General features: G+C 45.5%; 1 protein-coding gene across 3 annotated transcripts in view; it reads right to left on the reverse strand.

Annotated features, from left to right (window-relative positions):
* Positions 1-26,480, reverse strand: part of nol4lb (nucleolar protein 4-like b) — an 89,720-nt gene that overhangs the window by 20,980 nt on the left and 42,260 nt on the right. For all 3 annotated transcript variants that reach the window (XM_036534213.1, XM_036534214.1, XM_036534215.1), the window contains one exon: positions 20,274-20,415. In XM_036534213.1, coding sequence (XP_036390106.1) covers positions 20,274-20,415 — 142 coding nt within the window. The remainder of the gene's footprint in view (positions 1-20,273; positions 20,416-26,480) is intronic.

The following is a 26,480-nucleotide window of genomic DNA, read 5'->3' on the forward strand; positions in this document are numbered from 1 at the left end:
ACTCGATACAGAAAGGATGGAACTTCAGAACACCCATCAATCATTTTATATTACAGGAGCACAGAGTGATTTTAATAGCATGTCAAAATATGTAAATTACAATACAATTAATTACCTATGTCTGCAGCGAAGTTCAAACAAAGGAACATTTTACGGCCTTGGTCAACTGATATAAAAATCCCCAGCTTCCCAAAAAAAAAAAACACCAATTAAGTTTTAAGCCTAATTTCATGATGGCCATGCCTGCTGCTGTTGAGAATTTAGTGAAACACAGCCTATGTGCACCTTCCATTACTGGTAGAAACTGACCTTGAGAAATCTACTGATCAAGCATGAGACAGAGGTCGAGTGCCTTTACACACATGCTCACATTAGCTTCAAATAACTCGGATGACTTCCTTGTCCCTCTCCTGGTGCGGGATTGTTTAAAATGGAGGAAGAGACAGTACCAATGCCTCTGAGCAGCACGCCCCTCCCTCCCCTTCTGTGCTGAAGAGCACTAAGCGTTAATTACCCATGGTCCTTTGCTGCACCACTGCTCTGCCACTCACTGCCACTCATCTGCTGCTGCCAGCCTTTCTCTAACGAGCAGAGGAAAGGGGGAAGGAACGGCATCTCCACTAAACACACACAGCCTCACACTCCACTCTTGTCTGATCCAACTAAATTAATATTGCATCAGGCGCAGCTTGAAAAAAATGGTGAATAGGAATAACCCACAAGACACTAACCCTAGCTGGTGTAATCACACAGCTATTCATTCTGCGCTTTCTTGTTGTCATTTTTTTCTAGACTGCCAATGATTTCCAATATTCATGGAATGGGCAACCTAGTATGAAATGGCTTTCCGTGGGATGGTAAGGGACCATCCTTAAAGACCCCTGCATTTCCCCAGATGTTCAGTGGCTCCTCACACAGTACAGAGTGAACTACAGCTGGACACAATGGGTGTCAGTGGCTGGTAGTGAGTCTTTTTAGTGTACAGTACAATGCGGCACGCTCCCTGGCATCGGACCAGAGGAAGGGAGAGGGAAACAGAGAGAGACAGAAAGAGAGAGGGGGCTTTAACAATGGGCCGCTCCTCCTGGACTGATCGTTTGAGAGGGGGAGAGGGAGAGGGAGTGGGAGCAGGAGCGGGAGGGAGCGGGAGAGGGAGAGGGAAAGGGAGAGGGAAAGGGAGAGGGCGGAGGGGTGGGGGAAGGGCCTATGTGTACATGTGCAGTGTTAAAGGGACCATCTTCCTCTCACAGTGAGGAGGGAGAAAGAGAGGGTGGACAAAGAAAAGAAGAGGAACGCCGAAAAAGGGAGGGGGAGGGAGAAAGAGAGAGGGTTGGGGAACAAGGCAAATCTCTTTTCTGTCAGCAGATGCCAAATATTTCACAGCTAAAAGCCTCAAGACAAGACCTTCAATGCCAAAGAGCTATATATATAATATACATCTGCCTGTTTGTCTGTATCTGTGTGTGGTTATGTTTTTATGTGGGTTTTTATCTTTCCATCTAGCCAGTTCTACAATGTTTTTCATCCCTCTTCCAGGTATTAGAGAAGAGGGAGGGTTTTAAGGCCAGCCAAGAGCAGGAGACTGCTGTCTGAAACCTCTCACAGCAATCAGTGGTTTCAGATTGGGCCCGAACACACTTCGCATCCTTGCTAAGAACATGGCACTGTTCTGTCTCACACTCCCACCTGAACCTTGTAAGAATGAATTACTGAAGAAGAACCCTGAGCGAAAGGCAGAGGCTGGGCTAAGCAGGACTGCTGTCTTACACACTGGCACTATGTCAATGGATGCACACCTTCTGAATCAACAGTCTGCCCATGGTGTTAATCTCTGCTAAGGAGTTTTGCTTTTTTAAACCAGAGAGAGGGGTGCCAGCAAAGCTGAATACACACAGATACAGAGACACAGCAATGAGGAGGATGCTGGGATTGAAGAAGGACACTCACAGTTGCCAGGCCCAGCTACAGGATGACTCAGCAGAGCTCTATTAAACCCCGGATCCTGTCTCCGCAGGGGGTGGGGGATTGGTGGTGGTGGTGGAGGGGGGGATCTGTTGTCTTCAGGGTCTTGAGCAGTGCTCACATGTCCTGCAAGGGTCCCTGAGTAGGAACCCATACAGTCCCCCCTGTGCGGGACGCCCCCCTGTCAGTCATCTCTCATTAATCCTGCTCCTTTGACCTCTCTCTCCAATGGGGCTGCACACCCCTCGAGCCTGGATGCAGTGTAACTCCCCCACACACAGCAGGCTTTGCCTTCAATAGACTGTAAGGGGGCACTTTAATATCAACTTCTGAGTGGCTATGCATGCTGCTGAGCCATTGTAGTTAGGAAAATTAGCTTGTAGCAAAAAGGTTTCCAGTTCAAATCTTGAGTGGGGCACTGCCATTGCACCCTTAAGTGAGGTACTTAATCTGAATTTCTGCAGTTATAATTAGTATGAATTAATTCTTAATGTGCAAAATGTAAACTATGTAAGATGCCCTGGATAAGATAATTTGTTAAACAAATATATTACTAATAATAACATTTCAGAGAACTGTAACATAAAGAAGCCTGTCTCTTTGTGTTTGAGGGTGAATGTACATTAGCACATGCTATGTAGAGGTCTCATCACAACATAAGGGCATTAGAACCATTAATGTCACTCCATTTTAACCATAGTACCACTCAATTTGTAGTATGCATTCATAACCACGATGGTTCTCCTTATCATTCAGTATTGCTGAAAGAAGAGTCTGCTCTTAATACTTACATGGAAATTTTACAGCCATCGTAACCCAGTGCTGTACATAAGATGGGGGCTATATCTGGGCTAGCAGCTGATATGAGTTAGCAGCCAACACAATACGAGCTACCAGCATAGTACAGGCGAACTTCCAGTCCACAGAGGTGACTGAAAAAGTGGAAGGAATGGAAGCACTCTGTATGATGGAACCCACAATAGGGGCAAGCTGCCAGTATGGGCTAGCACACACTGTGGGCTATATGACAGTGTGGGCTAGATAAAAGCATGGGCTGGGTGACAGTATGTGGTAGCTTGCAGTATGGATCAGCTGACAGTATTGGTAAGGTAACAATCTGTGGAATCCATCAGTATGGCATCCTGCCAGATGGGTGTCATGGAGGCACTAACGAGGCAGGACTCACTTGCATATGCGACCCGCTAAGCTAGCACATCTGTATATTGCATGTTAATTCAGCTTTTCCTCACTCAGCTACCCTCCAAACAACAACAGCTGTACCAATTTCCACCTACCTTTTCTCAAAGCTACACTGGATGATATGTTTCCAAGAAATGAAGATCTGGATAAATTTACTCACAACTAACCAGAAAATTTAGGTCAACATCAAGACTTTAGACATGTCAGTACCAAACTGGAGAAACAGATACATCCAACGCAAAGCACTCCCACTAAAAAAAAAACTAACCTTTATGCTCAGTGACATATGCAGGCAGTAGAATGATACCCTTGAAATGCACAATTAACTTGTCGACGACCAGATTTGTTTGATGGACGTCCCTGTGGGAAGCCACGGGGTCAGGAGTAGCGTGGAGTGGAGGAGGGGACCATTTCATTTGCTTGCATCAGAGGAGGGCCCCTGCCAGAGGGACTCCTACATCGGTCTCAGTAGAAGCCCTTGGCGATCGCTCCACACCCTGGCACCCAGCATCCAGCACTGCTGTTTGTGTGCGCCCCGTTGATCCCACAGCCGACAGAAGCCGTCGGCGCACCAAAGCGATCTGCTGAGCGTCGCTGTCCGCCCCGCCTATGCATGCGGGATTGCCCCCAGGCTGCTGTGCCTCTCTCAGGTCCTGGGACCTCTGAGGAGCAGGTCGCACTGCGCAGTTCTGTGCTCTCGATTGGGGGGGGTGTCTATAAATACACCCAACGTAAGCTCCTTCCTCCTGCCAGGCTTTAGAGGAGGAAACGTGCGCGTGACTGCTGCCAAAACACTTGACTGCTGACCTGTTTGTCTGGTCCCTTTGAGAGGCGTGCTTTCTGGGGCTGCCCTCTGAGGATGTGGCTCCTGATCCCCAGGGGCTCGGTTCTCCGAGCCCCGGGCCCCCGGGGGCCCGCTGCTGCGCTCCCCAGACTCCCTGCCCAGCTGCTCGCGGAGCGGCTCGTGACTCAACTGCCCCAAACTGGATGGAGGTAGAAGGGGGGGGTGCTGAAGCAAACAGTCATGTTAATGCCCCACTAGGCTGCTATAAATGCATGGAATAGCTTACCAGGATTTGTACTGGACCCAGAGACCCTTAGATCTTTCAAGACCAGCCTTGACACAGTGCTAGATACATTGTACTATACACAAAGTGAAGAGCCTAGCTGGGCTGGTTCTCACAATTGACCTTCTTGGCTGTGTCCCAATCTTCAAGTGAGCGAGGCCACGTTTAATGTGACATCACACAAGTACATACTCGCGAGGGAAGGGGAGGGGAATTATTTTGGAGCACATTTCAGACACACTCTGCTGTCATCATTCTAGTGCCATGGCTCATGAAAAAACAGAAATTCAAATGACTCCTGTAACAGCAGAAGCGGTGGCATCCAGAAATCACACTGGAATCTTAGCAACACACTACTAATCTGAAAGTAGCTTTTGACACTACACAATTTTGAAAAGCCATGTCCATTCCCACACTAAACTGTCCTATTATTTACAAGTACAGTTTGCAAACTGTAAAATGAAACCAATTTGTTGTAACATTAGTTAGTGACATTAGATATAAGTATCATTAGATGCAAAATATAAATATGGGAAAAAACACAAAACATTACTTTTACACAAGAGTCTTGCACCCATTGATTTTCCAGTTTTAGACCGGCAATGTAACAATTTAAATGTTACCTTGTTTATTGGTGGGTTATCGACATTGTAGCAAAGAGCAGTCACTAAAAGTGTCTGGCAAATGAATACATGTAATGAATACAAGTTGTTTGCCAGTTTCTGTTCAACTCTTTTTAAAAAGCACTGGAATCATGTGGTCCAGTGTTACCACTGTTTCATAACTGTGTGGCATGCACATCTATGACTTTCATATAGTCAAATTCAGTACTACCTGTGGTCACAATAGTAGAGTTTTTTGGTGTCCCTGTGATTAAATGGAACGCTTATAAAATTTGTGAAAAGTAGTCTGCACAAATGCACACCCAGGGATGCCAAACAAAAGAGATCCTGGCATGCCAAACATGAAGGACACAAGCTTGTACACTCGCTGGAAGGGAGTGACTGGGGGCAAACAAATGTTGCTTTTGCAGATTTGAATACCCTCAACTACATGACTTGGCACCATTTTGAGGTGCTTAGGGCAAGTGAGCAAAAATGCAGATTGGCAAACAGCCCTTAGGTTCTACTGGTCTATCAAATACATCTCTAGAGACAGTGGGCTTCATCAGGAAGCATGAGAGTGGGCACTTGTGAGTGCAGTCAAATTTGGTGTACCACACATGTGCTCACATTAGCTGCCCATAACAAGTTGACACCCTTGAAACACTCATATTTATGGGTTGTTTCCTTTTGTATTGTTCTTTAAAGAATCCGTAACACAGATGCATAGCATGATGCAGCTTTTCACATCGCATGGAGGTGATCTGAACAGTGTGTATGCCATAGGTTTGAACGTTTCACTCTCTCAGATTGTTCTTTGAGCAGCATCATGGAGTCCTTCATTCACAACATGAATTCTAGATTTCTTCAGTCTGCACCACATTGCTTTAATCCATATACACAAGTCCACTGTCTAAACATTTCCTCACACAATGTGGGAAGGATCTCAAGAAATAGGGGATTAAAGTTTTAAATGAGACACTTTTCTTTTTAAACCACACTTCAGCACACTGCAGGATTCCAGCAAGCAGAAAGAAGACATCCTGTTGCAAAGATGTAATGCAACAAACTTTAATAAAACAAACAAGAAATTCTATGAGTGATGAAGGTATTCGTTAATCATTTCGTATAATCGTTAATGACATGACAAAACCCATCTTCTGAGAAACAATTTGCCATTCAGAATATAAATGACTCTCACCCCCTGTCCCAACACCCCACGAAACTACCCCCAGAACTACCCCACACTGACACACACACACACACTGACACACACACTCTTACCCTGTTCCCCAACATTCAGCTCTTGGCTACAGTAAATTAAATTTGCTCCAATTTTTGTTCCCTATAAAAGATTCAGCAGGAAGGTGATCTCAATCTAGGTCACTGACATTTTGCGTCCGCACTCCTCCAAGGAATGTCATTAGGATTTCATCATGTTTAATATTCAGCCTCTCTCACTCATTACGCTCTGCGGGTCTGTGCTTACTGCGCCTGCAGTGTGATTTAGCACTAATTCCCTTTATTAAGCTTCTCTCTCAGCGTTCCACACAGCCTCGTTTTTGGAGGCCGATTAAAGGCACAGGCCCACCCCTTCTGGAGCAATTAGTTGAGCCCTCTCCGGTTCCCTGCCAGTAATGACACACTACACACAGACCTCCGCCAGAACAACTTCCTTGCAGGCAACGCACGGGTAAAAGTCGCAAATGCTGACACATTCATTTAAAAAAAACTCAGAGGAATTCATCTTCTATAAATCCGACTTCCACCTGAGTGACACAGATCACTGTACTTTCTGTCAGAAGCTTAGCAATGCACTCTTCTTTGAGCCAACCAGCACAATGAACTCCAAGTGAAAGTTTAATCCTTGTGTAGACCTTTGAAAGACATCAAAATGATCTTGTTAAACGGTAACTCCCGGGGGAAACGCGAGTAAGCCAGAGTGAATACTTGGCTGATTTTTTTCTGAATGAAACAAACAGACATTTGTGCACTGCCTACACCAGAGTTACACACGGAATTCATGGCCTTGTGCACATTCGGAGCCCCAAACTACGGTCCCATCCATTTACCCCCATGCTCAGCATGTAGAGGGGCTGTTTTCACCCATGCCAAATTGAGAAACACAACCATGAAAAGACAAAATGTCAAGGATTCAGAATTCCAAAAGCCTGGAGCCAAAGTAGCCAAAGTCATGTTTTCAATCTACTGAGATTTGCTTAATTCAATTATCTCATTATCCATTTTCCTCCTTTCATCTTATGAACTACAAAACAGATCTTGTTAAACACATGTACTTGAATTAATGTACACAAACACACACGCATACACAGACAAAAAAACACACACACACACATACACACACACACACACACACACACACACACACACACACACACTCACACACACACACACTCACACACACACACACACACACACACTCACTTACTCACTCACTCAGCATATGGAGCATAGTGCTTGACTGTCTAATGTAACTATGCCCTGCTTCGCTTTAGACCCAGAGATGAGCTGTATGAGACAAAGAGATAATCGCTGTACAGTCCATTAGTTAGTGTTCCCTCAAAAACAACACTGAGAAAGGCCAGCCACTGACACAGTGGAGACCTACCTGTCACTGTCATGCCTCCCACTCTCACACTATCACTCTCACGCTGTCTGCCTCTCACATTCATATACTATGTCCCTCACTCTCACACTCTCACTACTGTCTGCGTCTCACATTCACACACTATTGTCCCTCATTCTGACACTCACAGTCTGCCTCTCACATTCTCACAATACTTTCTTCACTCTCACACTCAACATATTCTGATGCTATTTTGCTCACTCTCACACACACACAGTATCCGCCTCTCACATTCACACACTATTGTCCCTCATTCTGACACTCACAGTCTGCCTCTCACATTCTCACAATACTTTCTTCACTCTCACACTCAACATATTCTGATGCTATTTTGCTCACTCTCACACACACACAGTATCCGCCTCTCACATTCACACGCTATGTCCCTCACTCTGACAATCATACTGTCTGCCTCTCATATTCTGATGCTATTTGCTCACTCTCACACATTCACACTATCCACCTCTCACATTCTCACACTATTTCTCTCTCTCTCACACTCACACTGTTTACCTCTCACATTCTCACACTGCCTTTCACTCATCTCACTCCCAAACAATCACACTATCTGATCTGTCTCTCATATTTTCAAACTATCATTGCTGTCTGCCTCTCCAGTTCCCACACTACCTGCCTCTCACACTCTCTCTGTCTCACACAACACTCACATAGTCTGTTTCTCACATTCTCAAATCGTCTAACACGCAAACTTCCTCTCATACTGTCTGTCTCTTACATTCTAACAGTGTCTGCCTCTCACATTCTCACACTGTCCTCTCAATTTCACAGTGCCAGTCTCTCACACTCCCAGCATGTCACATTTTCATCCTGTTTGCTTTTCACATTCTCTCTCAGTCTGCCTCTTACATTCTGACATTGCCTGTGCCACTCTATTCCTCTTGTATTCCTCCGTCTATTCTAACACTGTCTGTCCGTCACGCTGTCACACTGTCTAACGCTGACACTGTCTGTCTCCCACACTGTCTGTCACATTTTAACATTGTATCTCTCGCATTCTCACACTGTCTCCCCTCACACTCTCAACGCAGCTCTCCTCAAACTGACACTCAAACCGAGTTCAGCAGGCAGTGGGAGACGCAGTACCATGTGACGGGCTCCAGCCTTGAGATGTGAAAGACAATGCTGCGGCGGAGAGCCGCGCGGACCCCCTCCTTCCTGCGCTCCCTCCCTCTCCCACACCCACACTGTCGCCACACAAAGGGCCCCAGACTGCAAAGAGAGCCGGGCGCATTCAGCGCCCACACATGACCTCGGACTGCTCGGCTCATAATGCGCGCCCGGCGTGCGCCGCCGCGCTCGCACCTCACGATCGAACCTGACATCACGAAAGGGGGATGGAGAGCGCCTCTCGCCGCTTTGTGCGGCAGTTGTTTAAGCAAACGCCCCGATGCAGCTCTCCTGCCACAGTGGCACGGGCAGGAAGCAATGGCGGGACGGGCGTGCTGGCCGCTAGCTTCCCCTCCACGTTGACCACGGGAAAAGAGGGAGGGGGGCGCAGGGCCGTTGAGTCCTTCCACAGCATCGGGTTGGCTTTTGTAGGGAGGTGGAGGGAACTGGGTGAGTCACCGTCTGATCGGGCTGCGTGGTCGTCTTCGATTACTGAATATACAAGCAACACGATACTGAATGGGGGCAGAGGTGTACACAGCCTGTAGCTGTAGGTGCTCTCATCACATTGTCAGGGCATGTAGCTGTAGACTGTTGTATCCGGAAAAGAGGAAATAGCCACGCAGTCGACGGGAACTGGATAAGGTGCTCCAACAGTGAGGAGCAGAAGGTGGACCATGGGGGGGGGGGCAGAGGGGAGACAACACATACAGCTATGTCATAGCACTGAGTGTCACAAAGAAACACTACAAGAGAGTTTTTGTATGGATACTTGGTATGGAAATACATGATCTACGGGCCTGTACTGGTCTGAATCATTACTGCTGATGTTATCAAGAGCATCCTACATTGTGCAAAGTTCTGCATGTTATCCACTTATGATGCTGGATGTTTACTAAGCAATTCAGGTTAAGCACCTTGTACATAAGACACAACAGCAGCTGCCCAGCTGGGATTCAAACAGGCACCCTTCCCGTTAAAAGTCCAGTTCTAACTTCCAACCCACACGGCTTCCGATCTGCTCATAACTCTTATCATGGTGTGCTGAAGTTTCCTCACCACTGTCTCCCATCAAAAATCCTTTTTCATGCTGTTCCACCCACAGAATTACCATTTAATAGGGAGGACTGGGAATCTCATGTCATCTGTCCAGAGCAGGAGCTGTCAGTGGATGCAGTAGTCTTAATTTTCTCTTATTTTCCACAACACAATTCATCTACAGGCAACATACTGGAAAATCTCAAATGGACGAAGAATAGCCCTAAGAATACTAGTGAAATATGTATTTGTATTGTACTCTCTGTATTTGCATTTGTGTTGTACTCTGCCCCACTTGTAGGTCACTTTAGATAAAAGCATCTGCCAAATGAATAAATGCTAATGTATTTACAAATTACTTTGCGACTCTTATTTCACACACATGTAAGTACCCACCAGCAAACATATGCGTACATATGCACGGGTCAACTCACATACACGGCCACGCATGGAAGAAAATAAATAAAAACAACGAAAAGCACTTGGTCTGCTAAGTATTTTAGCTTCAAAATTTTGATCGATTGATTAATTGCAACAATTACTGGCAATGGGATTTCGTCACATGACGCCCACTGTTTCCTGTGCTTGGGAAGTGTTTAACATGAGCTAAACAAAGATACTGAGAAAGAAGAGCTCATAAATGATCTGTCACCTCTGAGCCCGCAGGTCAATGCAGTGAGTTCATAACACAGAGTGGGAAAGGCTCACTGAGTGGCTCTCCGGGTTCAGCGTCAGCACTATCATCACACCAGGTTCATTCATATCAAGACATCAGTAAAGGTTAGTGGCGAGATCAAATTTCATCAGAGAATTTTAATAAAGGCTGGAGTGGATAATTTCGGGAGGTCACTTCGTACGCCTGGAACCTAAACCCCTATTTCCCTTAGATCCACGGTATCTTTTTACAAGGCTTCTGCAGTGTTTTGCAGGAAGGCAAGCACGGTATAAATGGAGAGCCAGCAGTACAATTTAAATAGCGACATATTAGGAGTGTTCCTGGTCTAAGGGACATGGGCCTTATCCTTCCTGCAGAAAGTCAGCAGCATGGACAGGCAGAAACACAGGAGGGCAGACAAAGGGGGAGAGACTCTGCTTGTCCATGTTGTGTTGAATCTGTGCAAGGCGCTCTGTGGTGTTGTCAGTAATAATCTGTGTTGGACTGTACTAGATGGGGCTGGGCCCTGCTGGTTTGGGGGAGGGGGGGAGGGGGGTACTGCTGGTTATCAATACTGGTGCAGGAGGAGGAGGAGTCAGGAGTGGGCCATTATTTGGCCGAGGCCTGCACAAAGAATCCACTTCTCAGCTAATGGCTGACGAGGTTTGTATTTTAATGGATTGCGATGGGGGTGTGTGTGTGTGTGTGTGCGTGGGGGGGGGGGGTTGGCTGCTGTTCTGAGATATTTCTCAGTGTGAAGGCAAAAGAGATTATGCCAAAATCTCCTTCTCACATATCATGCAGCCCTGTTTTTTTGTTTTTCTCCCGATGAAAACATTTGTAGTGGTGGCAATGTGGTAATATAAAACACAAAACATGGGAAAGACAAAGAGTACCATGTTTCCCAAGTGTAATTGTTTTAGAAAAGGATGTTTGTCATGGCCCGTTGGTACGGAGCGTGAGACCAGAGGGAGGGTATTCGGAGTGCTCGTGGCCACAGGGTGCTCGCTAGGTAAAGGCCCATTATTTTGGGTCTCTCTGGCTCATTAACACCATCAGACTGCAAGGACATTTACCGCCTACACCTTCCTCCACACATCACAGATTATAAACACTTTATTGCCAGCTATAAAAAAAATCATAGCCAGCAAATTCAAGGCCATAAATTTCTATTTTCTGACAAAAGCCCCAATTTTGTTATGAAAATATAATATAAAAGACAAATTGAAACTACAGAGGAAGAGAGAAATGGTTGGTTGCTTTATGTGTATGGTTCCTCTTTTTAGTGGGCGTCTCAGAAGTCACAAAGGAAACACATACTGGCAGACAACAGCACTGTCTGTGAGAGCGCATGTGTGTGTGTGTGTGTGTGTGAGTGCCTGAGTGTGACCTTTGTTCTCACTATTTTTTGAGCAATCTCTCTGGGACAATGCAGAGGCAGTGCCAGCCACTGAGCCGCTGTGTTCTGGGAGCTGAGTGGGCACCCTGTGCCTCCCGCGCTGGGCTGCCCGCGCCTGACCGCCCGCTCAGCCCCTGCCCTGGCCGGGGCCACTGCTGCTGTCTTCTGTCTGCATTCCTTGCCAGCCCAAGGACTCCTTTTCATATCGCATTCAATCAGGGACACATCCGTGCCACACACACACACAAAGGCCCCAGTACTAACCACCCCCACCCCCGCCTATCAGCAACCCGTTCCGTTTCACAGCCAGATTCAAGGGGCACCACCATTGCAGTCTGCGATCCCTTTGTTTTCAGTACAAATACAGCAGTGAGCACCTCCTGACCAAGGAAAAAATACCTTCTGCAGAAACATTTCAACCTTCTGTCCTTCACCAGCTATGTTCAAGCTTTATCTTTAGTCTGTCCCTGAACTTCCTCTTGAGTTTGGCCCTGAAGTAGTCATATGTGACTCATGTATCTCTGTGCTGGTGCCCCTCCGGACTGATCTCTTCAACTACTAGTCGTCTTTTGTAATCATTCCTCATGGGTTTTCCCTACAATATTTATGTGTTACATTAAAAGCGTAACAACATTAGATGAGTTGGCTACTTCCTGAAAAATAGATGGTTGTAAAACTGTACACAGCCTCATTTTGGATTTTTTAAACATGGTTTTGTAAATATTGCCCAGTTCCAAGATGTCAATGTTGTACTAGCATTCTCTGCTTTTTTCATGTCAATTCTGCTATTCTGCTAATAGTCATGGGAAAACAGGGGTATGAACTAGTATAGCCACATCAACTTTCATTTTAACAAGGTGATGGTACTAGAAAAAAACCCATATGCAAAGGAAAAAAGCACAAAAAGGTCAAGAAGAGAAGGAAGAGTCAGTATTTTGGGGTTGCTTGTCGTTTGACGGCTGACTGCTCAGCGGAGCGATACTCTAAGGTCTTCCTTACAGGTCCACACGCCAGCGGCAGGCCTTTCACTTTGTGTCAAACCTTGTAAAGGAACCTTGTGGGTACTGTGTGAGCGTAATGACTCCATTCTTACTGAAAGTGTGTGACATTGACTTCTGGCAGGTCAGTGCCACCACAGCACAGAAGCTTGCAGGCCTGTGGACAGGGACCCAATGGGAGAGGCCCGGGCAGAGCCCTACCCGGGCCTGCGATCAGCTGGCGCAGGTGACTTTGCCGAAGGGTAGCGGCCATCCATCCATAAGCGGGCAATGACTGACCCTGGGACGCCACTCTAAAACCGCTGATACGCCAAACTCCCCTAACCCCAGTTCCCTCTTCATCATCTCAATTGGGCAATATTTTCAAGGCTAGGGGGTGATATAAAAACGTGAATTGAGTGCTGGAGAATGGGAAAATAGAATGGACTGACTGTACGGATATGAATATAAAATAAAAAAGCAGTGTGTCAGGGTCAGAAAATCCTATACTGTAATAAAATGCCAGCGCTGGGATAACAGAGACATACATCATTTAGGATAGCATAATTTGCCCTGTTGCAACATGCTTTCTCTTCCTGATTTCTTTGTAAACCTGCTTACAGCTGGAACTGCAAACAGGACATAAGGCAGTGTTCTACACTTGGATCATCACGGGGGTAACACTAGCAGCAGCATCTCATGAAAGGTTGCTGTTGCATTAAATTATATTAATGGATGACAAACCAGCTGGTTTAAGAGTTCCTACAGATTTCAGAATGTTGGAGAGGAACATAACACACAGAAAGAACAGTGCTACTGAGATGGGAAGGCTATGACACTACAGTTGGGTGGCAGTCTGCGCTGACCGATGCGGTGAGGTTCTCTATACTCCTGAAGGCCATAACGGGTCATGTGATGCTGGTCACGAGACCGACTATTTCTAGATTTTGCCACCCCCAACCCCAGTGTGCGGCCGTACCGCACTGCACCATTACCCCCGCTATCAGACTGTGGGACTCAAGTCGGGGGCCAGAGCAGGAGGAAGCTTTATCTGATCTCATTTCCTTCCAGCAAAAAGCCATTCTCTGAAAGGGAGGGAGGAGGGGAGGGGGGGAGAGCGATGAGGGCGGTGGATGTTAGTGGCTACTATGCAGAGCTCTTATTAAGGCAGACTGAAGCCTGCCAGCATTACAAAGAGGAGAGAAGAGAGACTGTTTGCAGAGAGAATGGGCTCATTTTATGGGTATGCCTTTGCAGTATTTATGCCGTCGGAGAGATTGTGAGGGGGATGAAGACAACGTGGTTAATAATTTAATTTTTTTGAGAGATGCAATGATTTGCTTTGTTGATGTGCCCGCGATTGGGCGAATGACGCCAGTGAGGTACAAATGCACTGCGAATGTGGGAGGCCTTTGGTCTGCACGTGCGGCCCCGTCAGGGATTCTACAATTTGAGGACAGATAGGAGAGCTTGGAGTGAGACCCACCTTAAGCTGCCGTAAATTCTGTTCTAACCTTTATCAGACCAACTGCAGGCCTGCAAGAAGGTTAGCACTAACATCAACATCCAGTGTCACTGTCGCCATCACGATCACTGTCACTGTCACTGTCACTGTCACCACAAGATCTAACCGCTGGATCCCGGGTTCATCAGATGTAGCTTTCTCCTCAAATCTAAAACGACATCTGGCTCATCTCCTCCACACTTGGGCAGCTCAACCATATCTTTACACTCTCTGTTACGCTACATGATCACAGTGGCAAATTGACAAATGACCAAGCAAACTAAAGGATACTGCCAATGCTCTTTTGCTGAATAGTTGGAGGTGACCCCGTCTTAGGAACCACCTTTAAGAATTTGAAAGTCGCACACAAACGCAGACGTGCCCCTTTTTACTGCCCCTTATCTTATCAGGAAAGTCCAATTGGGAGTTTCATTCCCCCCTGTAAAGAACACAGACAGGACGAGAACTGATACCCATGGGTACAAGTTTCAGGGTGTTTTGGAGATTTATGGAGCAACCTTTACACCATCTCCCTGAAAAAAAGCCCTCCTCCTCCCCATAAAACAGCAAAGCGAGATAGCTGGGGCGCTTGCAAGGCCTCTAAAAACCCCACCTCATCCTGCAGAAGGCCTTTGGCAGGGTTCTGAGAATCGCTAAACTGATAGTACAGGAAACGAGGACAGAGGTGATGTCTGAAACCTTTTATCCTCCGTATTCTCCCTTCTGCAACAGTTAGCGGTGGTAGTCACTCAAGGCTGCGGTCTCATTAGACGGGGGCTGCAGACAGCAGTCTGATCAAGCGTCAGCTATCTAATTGCAGCCTCAGTGCAAAACACACACCAATGATAAACATGCCAACAGGCGTTAAGTCACAGCTGGCGATGATTTCTGTAAACAAAACAAATTGTTACCTATCTCTCTCGTAGCCCGGCTTTCGCTTGTAATTATTAATTTAGTCTCCTTATTATTTTTGTGAGTTGTGTGGGGGGGGGGGGGTAGTGTTTAATAATTAACAAGATTCTGGCCCTATCTCAGTGGAAAGCAGCCTTCAACAGCACAAATTAGGGCACAACAAGTAGACAGCTCTGAACCCCCCCACCCTCCCCAAACCCTCCTCCCACCCCCATCACTGCACGTACACACATCCCCCACGCTGGGGAAGCTGGCCCTCTCTCGCTGCAGGCTGTTGGGGGTTGGGGGGGTGGCATTGGTGGAACAGCAGAGAAGTCCTGGCCGCATGCTCTCCTATGATTTATCTGAAGAGGCCTTCAGATTTTTATCTTCGTTCTCTCTAGTCTCACTCCACAGCTCCACACCTCCCATCCCACCACCAAGTCCCAGAAACGAACCGGGCAAAAACATTCATAATCAAATACAACACGTACTGTGAAATGTCATATGTTAATGGCTCTGCATTTTTAATAGTATTTCCATTATGTTATCACATAATAATCACAATGTTTTTTTTTCCCCCTCCCATCCTTTTTCTTGAGTAACCCGATCGTGGCAGTGATTAACATCACCCCCAAACATATGAGAGACACCCTGCATTCCTCCACAAACATAACTTAAATCATTTATCCCATTTTCCTTTTAGCATGATTACTGCTGGGATACAAGTAAATGCCTTGGTCACACCAATGGAAACAATATTTAAAACAATAAATACAATGAGTCAGATTTACTCTAAATTTACTGTAATGTCATTGCACTCTTTGTATTCCTAACTCCAGCTCTTTGTAGTTAACTCCTGTTCCATAGGTTCTCTTGTTACTTGAAGGTTGTGTGAGTGATTTAAGTATTCAGCTGTTTTTGGACACATACCCGCTTCACCGTGAACTTGAGTCCTTGGCAAAGTCTGTCTGTCTCAACTCCACGGTGCATTTTGCCAATAACCAAGACACCCTGCACTCACCCATAGCAGTGTTTCTGTGAGACATGCCCATCTGACCAAGTGTTTCATTTGCCATGCGACACACAGTCATCAAATCCCTCTCTTCTCTGTTGAAGTAAGGTATTATCATGGTAAAAAATGGCATTGCTCCAGGCACTGAACAGTTTCATCAGTATCAGAAATGATGATATAGTATTCTAGATAGATACAGATACAGCTAATGACTGTTAATTCATGCTTATTTTTTGTGGTATTTGTCAGAGACACAAATTGTAGTGTGAGAACGGAGGGTCTTCCTGCCTTCCTGCCACATCTTCATTCTGAACTATACAGGAATCACGAAGGATGAGAACGATTCTATAATTCCAGTACATCTGCCTGTACATTGAAAACCAAACCACTTACTCACTGTCCACCCTCATCCTACGTATTCATCCCATCTGTGATACAGTATATGCACTCCGCAACATAACCGTTTTCAACACTCATGCAAATGAGCCTATAGTCAGAACCAAATCTGCTGCGGCTTATACGGGGAGTGTGCGCGTGGGTGGTGGCCACCACACCTCACAAAGCGCATGCAGGTTTTATCTCCTCTGTCTGCTTGCGGCCACCGCAGCCGCACGCATCTCTGCGAAAAGCCTGCGACGCCTTCGGGGCCCGCCGCGTCGGCAGCCGTGGCCTCGGCGTGTCTCTCTGTGTTTGTCCTGCCTGCTGCGTTTCGTGACAGGAGAAGGCTCAGCACTAGGGCTCTTACCGCCACGGTGCGGGCGCGGGCGCAGGAGCGGGCGTATTACGCTGACTATTAAATAATCCAGCGCGGCTATTCTTATCTATTTATTTTGTTTTACAGTTGACCTCGATCGCTTAGCTCCAGAGGAATACAGATCAAAGTCACGGCGTCATCTTCACTGGCCTACTTTCTGTGACTTTTAGCATAGCGGGCCATATGTGCCACTGGGCTACAGTGGAGAGCAGTGAGTTAGCATTCAATTCGCCGCCGGGGGGAGGGAAAAAAAAGGAAAGGGAAAAAAAAAAGCAGCTTCGAAGTAAACATCATCCGAGTCAGCTGTGGTGTTCTCAGCTCTTACCAAATGCTTTTCAGAGGCAAACAACTTGGTTGCTTTGAAAAAAACAAAACACACACGACAGCACGCAGCAGACTGACAGGGGTTCACGTAAACACATGTATCTGAGCTCCTTTCCCCATGATGTTGTTAGCTGAAGGGGGGAGAGGGGGCGCCTGCCAAAACGTGCCACCGCTTTCTCCCACCGCGGGGGAGCCCCCCGTCATTCACAATGGATCTCCGGGAAAATAAGCTTGTCGGAGGCAGGTCATTACGCCCATCTATCCACTTGACTGTGATGTGTCTCCCCACACAAAAACGACAGCTTCCTCAATCACCAGACCAGAAGTCAGCGGCACAAACGCCGGGGAGAGGAGACGTGTATAAAAACGTCAAGTCAAGTGCGGTGTAATCAGCCTGGATAACATTCCTGATTGCCCGGCCTTGTCACCCCCCCCCCCCCCCCCCCTCAGCCCTCGTGAGAGAGACTGCTTCAGAGCCACGCGTCTTGTTGTCACACTCGGGCAATGACCCTTACAGTCATCTCCGGTGAGAGCTCTTCAGACGACCGCCCGCATCTCGGCTCGCGACTTGAGAAGGCTCCAGGACTGAGGTCAGACATTTAGGAGCTGCTCTTGTTTCCTCTGGAGCCAGCCGTAATTGCGCCCACTCCTGACACAGGTGTGGCGAGATCTCTCCTTCTACTTAACAATTACAGCGCACATCTTCAAGTCGTTGTGCACTGTAGCCATGGGAAATCTGTCTCAGACGTCCTGGTCAAGCAGAAAAAGAGCAAGTGCATGCCTATTATTTACTCAGCTGAGCTAGTTGAACTTCTGCATTGTGATGGATACTGAGTCCAAATTGATTTTATCAACTGAACTTTGATATGTTACAGTTTTATATTTAATGAGGCCCGTTTAATACTGCTTTCACATGAACTGGTTTTAAAACTTTGAGACATAAGCAGATTGAAAGTGCACTGACACATTCTCACTGTCACATTTAAGTGTACTGCAGTCTACACCTGAACGCTGCCAATATAACTGAGCTTATGTTTACACTCCACCCACCATTGTCACTATAGCTAAGTCAGACCTGCATTTTCCATAAGAAAAGTAAGTAAACTGAAAAATGACAGAGGAAGGGCCTTTTCTCGCTATTTTACCCAGATCTCAGGCTTCAATTTTGGACATATAAGGCAGTCTGTGTCTTCTAAATATACATAAAGACTGAATGTGTTGGGATCCTACAAGAGAAACTATGACAGTAGGCTGCATTTCAGTTGGGTGTTGACAGCCTAGATAAGCAATCAACCTTCCAATGTAAACTGTAAAATCTAAACTGATACCGACTATGTGTTTACCATTTGATGAAGTTCCATTTGAATCAAAAGCTGGGCTAACTATTTACAGTGGCATATTACCACATGCAATCATGGGAGGGAATCTACCCCCTAATTCTGTTTTTTTTTTTTTTTTTGGAAAGAGGAATTTGCAGTTTCTGAAAGTAATGTATTGGTAAATCCTCTTACTACTGCCGTGTTCAATTTGCAAAAATGATGCTAGCTAGCTGAAAAAGGTTGCTAGAAATCATTGTCATCATTACAACCAATCATTTTTTTACACCAACTCACAACTATTTGGCAACTAAGTGGCCATCACCCTGCCTCAGCCAGCCAGAATTACAGACAGCAGCAAGCAAACATGGTGCTATCGAGCTGGCCTTCAGTTTATTCACTGCAATCTTCAGAAGTTAATTTCCACTGAAAATGCATTGATATTACCACTGCAATGGTAACAGACCTGTCATTTTAGCATGCCATCTGGCGAAAGGTTAAAATTGCACTGATAATGTGTCTGTGACAATGCCAGCCGCGCTGCTTTTTGCAATGGTGCCCCGGAGAGAGACTGCAACCACACACTGGTTGCAGGCTGCACTGTCATGCCTGTCATCACAGAGGATGACGTCTTTGTTCTGCTAAATGACCGGATGTTTCTGATTACAGGACGTCATATGTACATTTGTCATTGCAATGATGTGTCTTCATCCCTAGACCAACCAGACGTATCAAGTGCGGTAATTGTTTCCCAAGAGTTCATCTGAACTTGGCCTATAAGAAGCCAAACAATACAGAATCCGTTCTTTATTCATCCTCAAGAGGTTGGATTTTGTAGCGGTAAGGGTAAGAAAAAAAACGGATAAAATCAGGCTCCCTTACTGTTTATATTTCAATGTTTTAGCTTATTTCCAGGTGTGTGTACCTCTCCTGTGTTTGAATTACCCAGGACCAGCTGCTGCGACTTGCTGCTGGGCCAAACAGCGAACCTGTAATGATCACTCTCATTGGGAGCCTTCACAAATTCAGCCTGACAGCTGTGGCAGGAATCACATAAGCCAGCTCCCCACAGTACCAAGAGAAAAAGCACATCCACGCCGTCACATTGAGAGCTAAAATGAGCAGACACGGGTGAGCTGATGTCATAGCGCATAGAGCTACCCCACTGGGTGTTTTGCTGTGCATAATTCATTGACCTTCTTAAGAGTACCAACACATACCTGGAAATGAAAACAAAGCAGGTGGTTGAGCGTGCTGCCTTCGCCTGTCCTGACCCTTTCTGGGGTGCTTCCCAAATCACGGCTGTAAGCGTGACCTCACGCCTGTGCCTGGTTCCTATCTCTCCCTTTCCCCATTGTGCCCCGTCACCCCACCCCACCCCCCCTCCCCCATGAAGCATTGCGCCTTACCAAAGCCGATAAGGAGAGCAGCAGGGTGAGGCTGCTTGATCGGAATCGATTCCAACATCTCCTCTCGCCCCACTCCGGCCTTTCCACTCCGCTCACATCACTGCACACTCCCTCACACAATGCGCGTGCATGTGCATGTGCGTGTGTGTGTGTGTCCAAGCAAACGAGTGTGTGTGCATGTGCATAACAGCGTGCGCGCGCGTGTCCACGCGCTCGACAACGTGAATGCATTTCCCAAGAGCACGCATCCCATCACTGCTTCCATTCAAACATCAGCTCATTGTTCCCCGTGTATCGTGGCTGGAGGTTTATGAGAATGGAGACTTGTACGAAGAGAGGGGGAGAAAGAGAGAGAGCGAGAGAAAGAGAGATCCAGCGTTCTTACCGTCCTCCTCCTTGTGCGCGTTCTGCGGGCTGTGCATTCTCTCTCCGTGACTGGGGCTCTGGTCCGATGCGGGGCCGTGATCAGCTGATATCCATGTGGGGTCGCTCATATCAAAATCCTCACTGCTCACTGAACTCTCATCCTGGCCACAGAGACAGAGGGTGGAAGGGGGAAAAAACACGTCATTCCAGAGTGAGGTCAGGTGGAAAGACAGACGGAGAGCCAGCCAGTAGCTCTTCGCTTGTAAGACGCATCAGACAGCCTGTGGTGTGGGCTTGCGGTCTCGAGCTCTTAGTATCTGGTTTCAGAATCAGATGTTTGCAAAGAGATCATTAAAAAGAGATTCTTTGGCTCCTCATGTGCAGTCCTCTGGATACTGGACAGGGAATGGAAGGAAGATGACATCATTGGCACCAAAAACAATGCAGACAACATGGAAAAATACGCACATGCTAGAAAGACAGAATTTCCTCAAGTGTTATTCAGGGGTGGCAAGCCACCACAGCAAAACCAGAATTTGGCTAATCAAGGGCTATGTGGACTTTGATCTTTGTGATACTGTTTATGAACTTTTGTGAACCTGAGCCACACACTCTTCTTTCTCCTTTCCTCACTCTTGCAAACTACAGTCCGTGTGACTGATGTTGCTCTGAGGTTGGCTGTGAAATGTTCACTGATGCAATTCATTCTGAAACGTGACTAGCTGGGAAATTAGGGCAGCTTATGTAAAAAATGAGAGATTTGTATCAGTAAGGAGCAATGCAGAAGCAATTCACTTAGTTAAATGTGTGCAGTGTAAAATAGGTTTCAACTCCAAAAGACAATTACAACCATAGACAGTAAGTAAATACTTTTTATTTAATAGACCTTTTAGTCCATAATCACACAAAACAGGTTTTCCCTAGGGCATCATGACCTCAGTTGCCTCCTAAAACAGGGTTAACTTTTTACCATGCTGGCAATCCATTGTGGAAGGGACGAGAGATGTTTTGGCTTGCAATATTTACAGGCTTGAATGTTCTGAGTGGCAAGTTAATGTTCAGTCACACAGAGTCACGCAAGGAAATCATTCGTACACATAAATCACCCAATATACCTGCTAAAATTGCAATACTTTTTCATTGACCACGTACTGCACGTAAAGTGCAGTCTCTACTCCTTATAATTGTAAAGCTGTTTTCTCTGGTAAACATCTTCAAAACAGATGTTGGGTCAGAAATTGCTGGAACTCAACACCCCACAGGGTTTCCCAAGATGCACTGAAAAGCAGTAGGCAAAATGCACAGCAATATGTTCCATGGTAATGTCAGGATCCACACAAGGCTCAAATCTAAACAGGACTACATTCAGCTACCACTGTGAGTAAAAAGTCAACACCTTGGGAACATCAGGAAAACAGTCCTGTGTAAACACAGCTTTAAAACACTAATAGAATAAACTTAAACAGCTCATAATAAATACAATTATAAATACATACATTTAGTTTATGCAGTATATCAGTAATATATTTAAACACATTTGCAAGAGATATTCGATGTTATGTTAAAAATACATAAAGATTTCAAAATACAACTACTGGCTGCCTATGGCCACAGAGCTTACATCTACCCAAAATCCTAGGGGGAAGACTAAGAACCTTTTTGCGACTTTCCTTTTTATTAACCTGGATCAAATTTCTGTGATTGTTTGTCTTGATGGCATACACTGTACACTTCTGTAACGGCTGGCTGTGTGTTTGGATTTCTGCCTCCTGCCAGGGTGCCAATATTGTACCATATCCTGAAAGCCACAGTGTATTAGATAAAGTTAAATCACTGTAACATGTTAAGAATTTTGCGCAGCTTTTCAACCGGTATGAACATTTCATTCACTGTTCTATCTATGTGACCCATATGCTTTTTATCACAATTTGTTGCTGTTTTACAGTATACACATGGCTTGAAAATTAAGTGCTATTTTTGTTCATTTAAATTATTATTAATGCTGATCATTTCAGACTGGTGGATTATGTAGTGGTGCCCCTTACTGAAGTCACATTATCTCAGGAGTTTACTGATTTCTTTCTTCTCTCTCTTCTTATTACCACATTTACGTTTACATTTTCATTTGGCACGTTACCAGACACAGAACTTAACGTATCCTTTTCACAGCTTCCAGGACCCAAGTGAAAGCCAGGCCCTACTTATTGACACCCACATGGCTTAGAGAGGCACCACCCTTCAGTAATGATTTCCTAATTCCACATTGTTTTCACTTGGTCATTAGTTTGGGGGATTTAGCTTAGGTGTACAGGGAGAAATGGAAAGACCAGATAGTGCTTCACTCTCCATGTCTCCAAACCACCTCTAAAACTGTGACGATTGCCAAAGCAAAGGCATGCAGCTGATAACCATTCGTCTAATCACAAAAAAGAAACCAGATGAACAGAAATTGGATTACGACTCAAATGTAGTCTTTTTTTTTCATAAAGAATGCTTGGAAACTCGCATAAGGATCCCCTTGAATACATGGGCATTTATGGAAATGTCTGGGATGTGGACAAAGACATGAAACTTAAACAAAAGGAGGACTGAAAGCTGATGGGAATCAATGTGACAAAACCATTCTGTGACAAACCTGGTAAATTTCCCTTTCAAGCAGACATCTGAAGAGGAAATGGTTAAAGATTAGCTGAGGCACAGCCTCAGTGCATTCAAAGCGAGACCTTGTTGACTTATGCTCCTTTATTGAAACCTTGAAGGCTGAAAGCCTTCCGAAGAGCTGAATAACACTGAGATCATCCAGTGATGGAATGTGCGGGCAAACAGAAAAGCCTGATAGCTGGATATGAAATGAAACGCTGAATGCAGCAGAGAATGTAGCCCACACTTTATACGGCCGGAATAAAACAAACAACAAGAAAACAACAAGGTCTACGCATTTTCAGCAAACACAATGCAACGAAGCACAAAAGCGTTAAAGTACGCGGTTACAGTGCCACCGCAAGACCAGGAGAGAAAAGCTGCAGCTTTTCTGCACCATTCTTTTGACTCTCTCCATTAAACATATAATCCTTTTCAAATGGAGGCAGAGAATCGCAAGAATGGAACAGGCAATGTTCAGAGCCCGCAACCACTTTGGAGTATTGCCTTATTAGTGCCTTTTTGCCTTGGTCAATGGAAGGTGCTGTCATTACCTTAGGGGAGCCGCTCAGAGAATGATTGAGTGGGGCACATTACCATTTCTACTGCTCCTTAAATGCAGCCGAAAATGTTCAGACGGGTCTAACAGATCAACCTTAATAAGAAACCAGAACTCAGAGCTCATTAAAGTTCACACGTGGCCATCTAACAATGAATCAGGTAGGTGTGAAATTCATCTGCGCTGCTCTGAATATTCCACATGCCTTTTTGTTTCGAGAGGAGAGATGGGTGCGATACAGAGCAGTGAGATCCTCTCTGCAAGGCCTCTTGTGGAAGGGCAAATGAAATAAAATGCCACATGTATACACTGCGGTAATTGAATCAGTTGCAGGTGATTTATGGCATCACCAGAATTAAAAGCTACTTAGGGACCCGGCTGCGGACTGGCAGTGCAACCTCCAGCCCTGCCCCTGGCGCTAAGTGGCGTCTCCCCCCCCCCACCCCTCGAGTTCCCCCCCCCCCCCAAAGCGACAGCCCTGTTGGCAGTCTGCAGCTCTGATCTGCAGCAGCAGTCCCCAGTACCTGTCACTCACCCTCGGCCCCTGCTGCCGGCCCAGCACGTCCTCCAATTGGTTAAATTGTCTCACTTGGAAATTGGCCTGTGCATTATTAATGCAGCCCCATGGATTCACCAGCGCTCATGCACTCACGCGCAGCGTCAACAGCAGCGCAAGGAAAAGTTTGAGATCCGAGTAAGAAGCCGGATCATGCTTATGTCACGGAAGCTGAAAAGATGACGGCCAACGTCTCCCTGACTGGCAGATTGGAGAGGGTAAGAGGTGCCAGCTGGCCACCAGGAAGGGTCAGGGATGGATGGGGGGGGTCAAGCAGCTCATAGCGATGTGAGGACAGGTCTCAACACGCAGACATTCAGTCCTGTGAATGCACACACCGTAAGCAAGCACATGCATTTACTCCTTTGACCTGTCACTCACTCCTTTGTACTAGTAAGCTGCAGTGACAATAAAGAGACATTTTATAGTTATATTCAACCCTCTTGGCTGTGATACAAGCAGAACTGAACTATCAACCTGTATGAAATGTCCTGTCAATTCCTGTCAGGAATGGACAGCTATAATGTGAAAGATGTATCTATAACACATGTACTACATCAGCACATGAATCACCTTTTTTAACGTGTGATCTAAAGGGAGCTTCATTTAATCTGACATTAGACTCCTTTAGTTACAATTATAGGAAACTTCATTTAACTGGCTACATTCTATGACAGGAAAAGAATTCAATTTAGAACAATGCAAGATATCTGCAGGAGCATCGCTCTGTCTTCATCCACTTTGCCCCTACAGCTCAATCACGCTACCCTTTTATTAGTTTTTATTGTTTATTAATGATCTCTCTAATGTATTCTTCTCATCTATATGCAGATGATGGCTCTAACCTCTCCTGAAAATCGTCATCTGTGGCGAGGTTGGAGGAAAGCAAGGCTGGAGTCTAATAACATCTTTTCTTCAGTTACAAAATAAAATGCAGTTTCTTTTATACCTAGAGAAATTCTACAGCAAATGAGATCTAATATAGGCTAATCCAGACCATCTGAAGCAAGTTTCTAGCCGTCAGTGCGATGAGGTGACTGAGACTGTTAATTCAGTGAAACGCTGCAAGTGAGGACCTGAGTACCTATTGTCTTCAGAAAGACACGTGGGGGCTGGAGCACAAAGAGAGAGCCTTTGGAAACAGACACGGATGTGCGCGAAGGCAGCGGCAGCCTCTGCTTCCACAGCCCACAAACAGGCGGCTCTGAGGCAGCCCGCTATCATCTGGACTTTGCTTCCTCCAAGCCCTGCCACTTAAGTGGTTCAATTATTTGCCTTAATTACACATAATGACCATGTGTTCCTAATATGAGCACTTGGGCAACTATTCGTAAGGATATCCAACTCTGTAAAATGTGAAACGGTCAAACTGCTGTCGAGAGAGTTCTTGTATGGCACCGTCTCTCTTTGTTTCATTTCCAGGTCTTCCTGTTTCAGAACCATATAGCCCGTGCTGTTAATATTTTACACCCGGGAGCCATACATTTGCCTCAGCACACTCATGCAGAAACAGAAAACATCAAATATTCCCGCCCCCTTCGTCTACCATTTTGGCTCTGAATGCCGGCATCCTGATATGACAAAATTCTAGATTGGACATGCCATGGTCCTGAACCCGAGAAGGAAAAAAAAAAAACCTTTAAATAATAATTAACTTCTTCTATTTTTAATCTTTCACTCCTACTTTTAACGCATTGGAGTAAAAAGCTACATGTTCACTCTTCCATGTTGCAAACACAAGTGGATGGAGGAGATGGAGATTTCTCTAACACAGCAGAAAGGAGCCGGAGAAAAGGCGAAGCCTACAGGAGAACCTTGTTTTGATATAACATCTTGCTAAGCTACCTATTAATATGGAGGCATATGCAAGTCTTTTTTTGTGGTACTGCTCTAAAAATTGACCGGGGCTACCGTTTATCTGAATCAACGTATTGACATAAGCGACAACAGTTATAACAAAATATTTGGTAATCTTAACCAAAAAAAACCTTTCGAATTCTGAAAACTACCGGCAAATAAAGAAAACTCACACACTACAAAAATTATAATGAGGGACAGTGCATTACAGAAGCTGCAAACATACATTCACTTATACTGAATATTAAAGCTAATTAACAACGGCAGACAAACGTTTTGATGGCATGATCATCATCAGTGTCTAAATTCTGGACACTCTTCACATGATATGTACCTGAATAGTTAATGCTAACATCGTTCAGGTGGACCTAACATCAGAGATAACAGGACAAGTTCAAAAGAAGCAGAAAGGAAACAACAGTCATTCTCTCTTTCTCACACATTTTGAACAATAACTTGTCCAACAGTTTCAGCGAGACAGACAAAATACATTCGTACACACAGCTTAGGTTACTACTTATAATGATGTCAAGTTATATACTATATAAAACTCAGCTGCTTCTAGCTAAACAGAATATCTGTAGAGCTATGTAATCTAGTGACCAAAAAGGTTT

Source organism: Megalops cyprinoides, chromosome 7 (genome assembly GCF_013368585.1).
Source record: "Megalops cyprinoides isolate fMegCyp1 chromosome 7, fMegCyp1.pri, whole genome shotgun sequence".
Lineage (NCBI taxonomy): Eukaryota > Metazoa > Chordata > Actinopteri > Elopiformes > Megalopidae > Megalops > Megalops cyprinoides.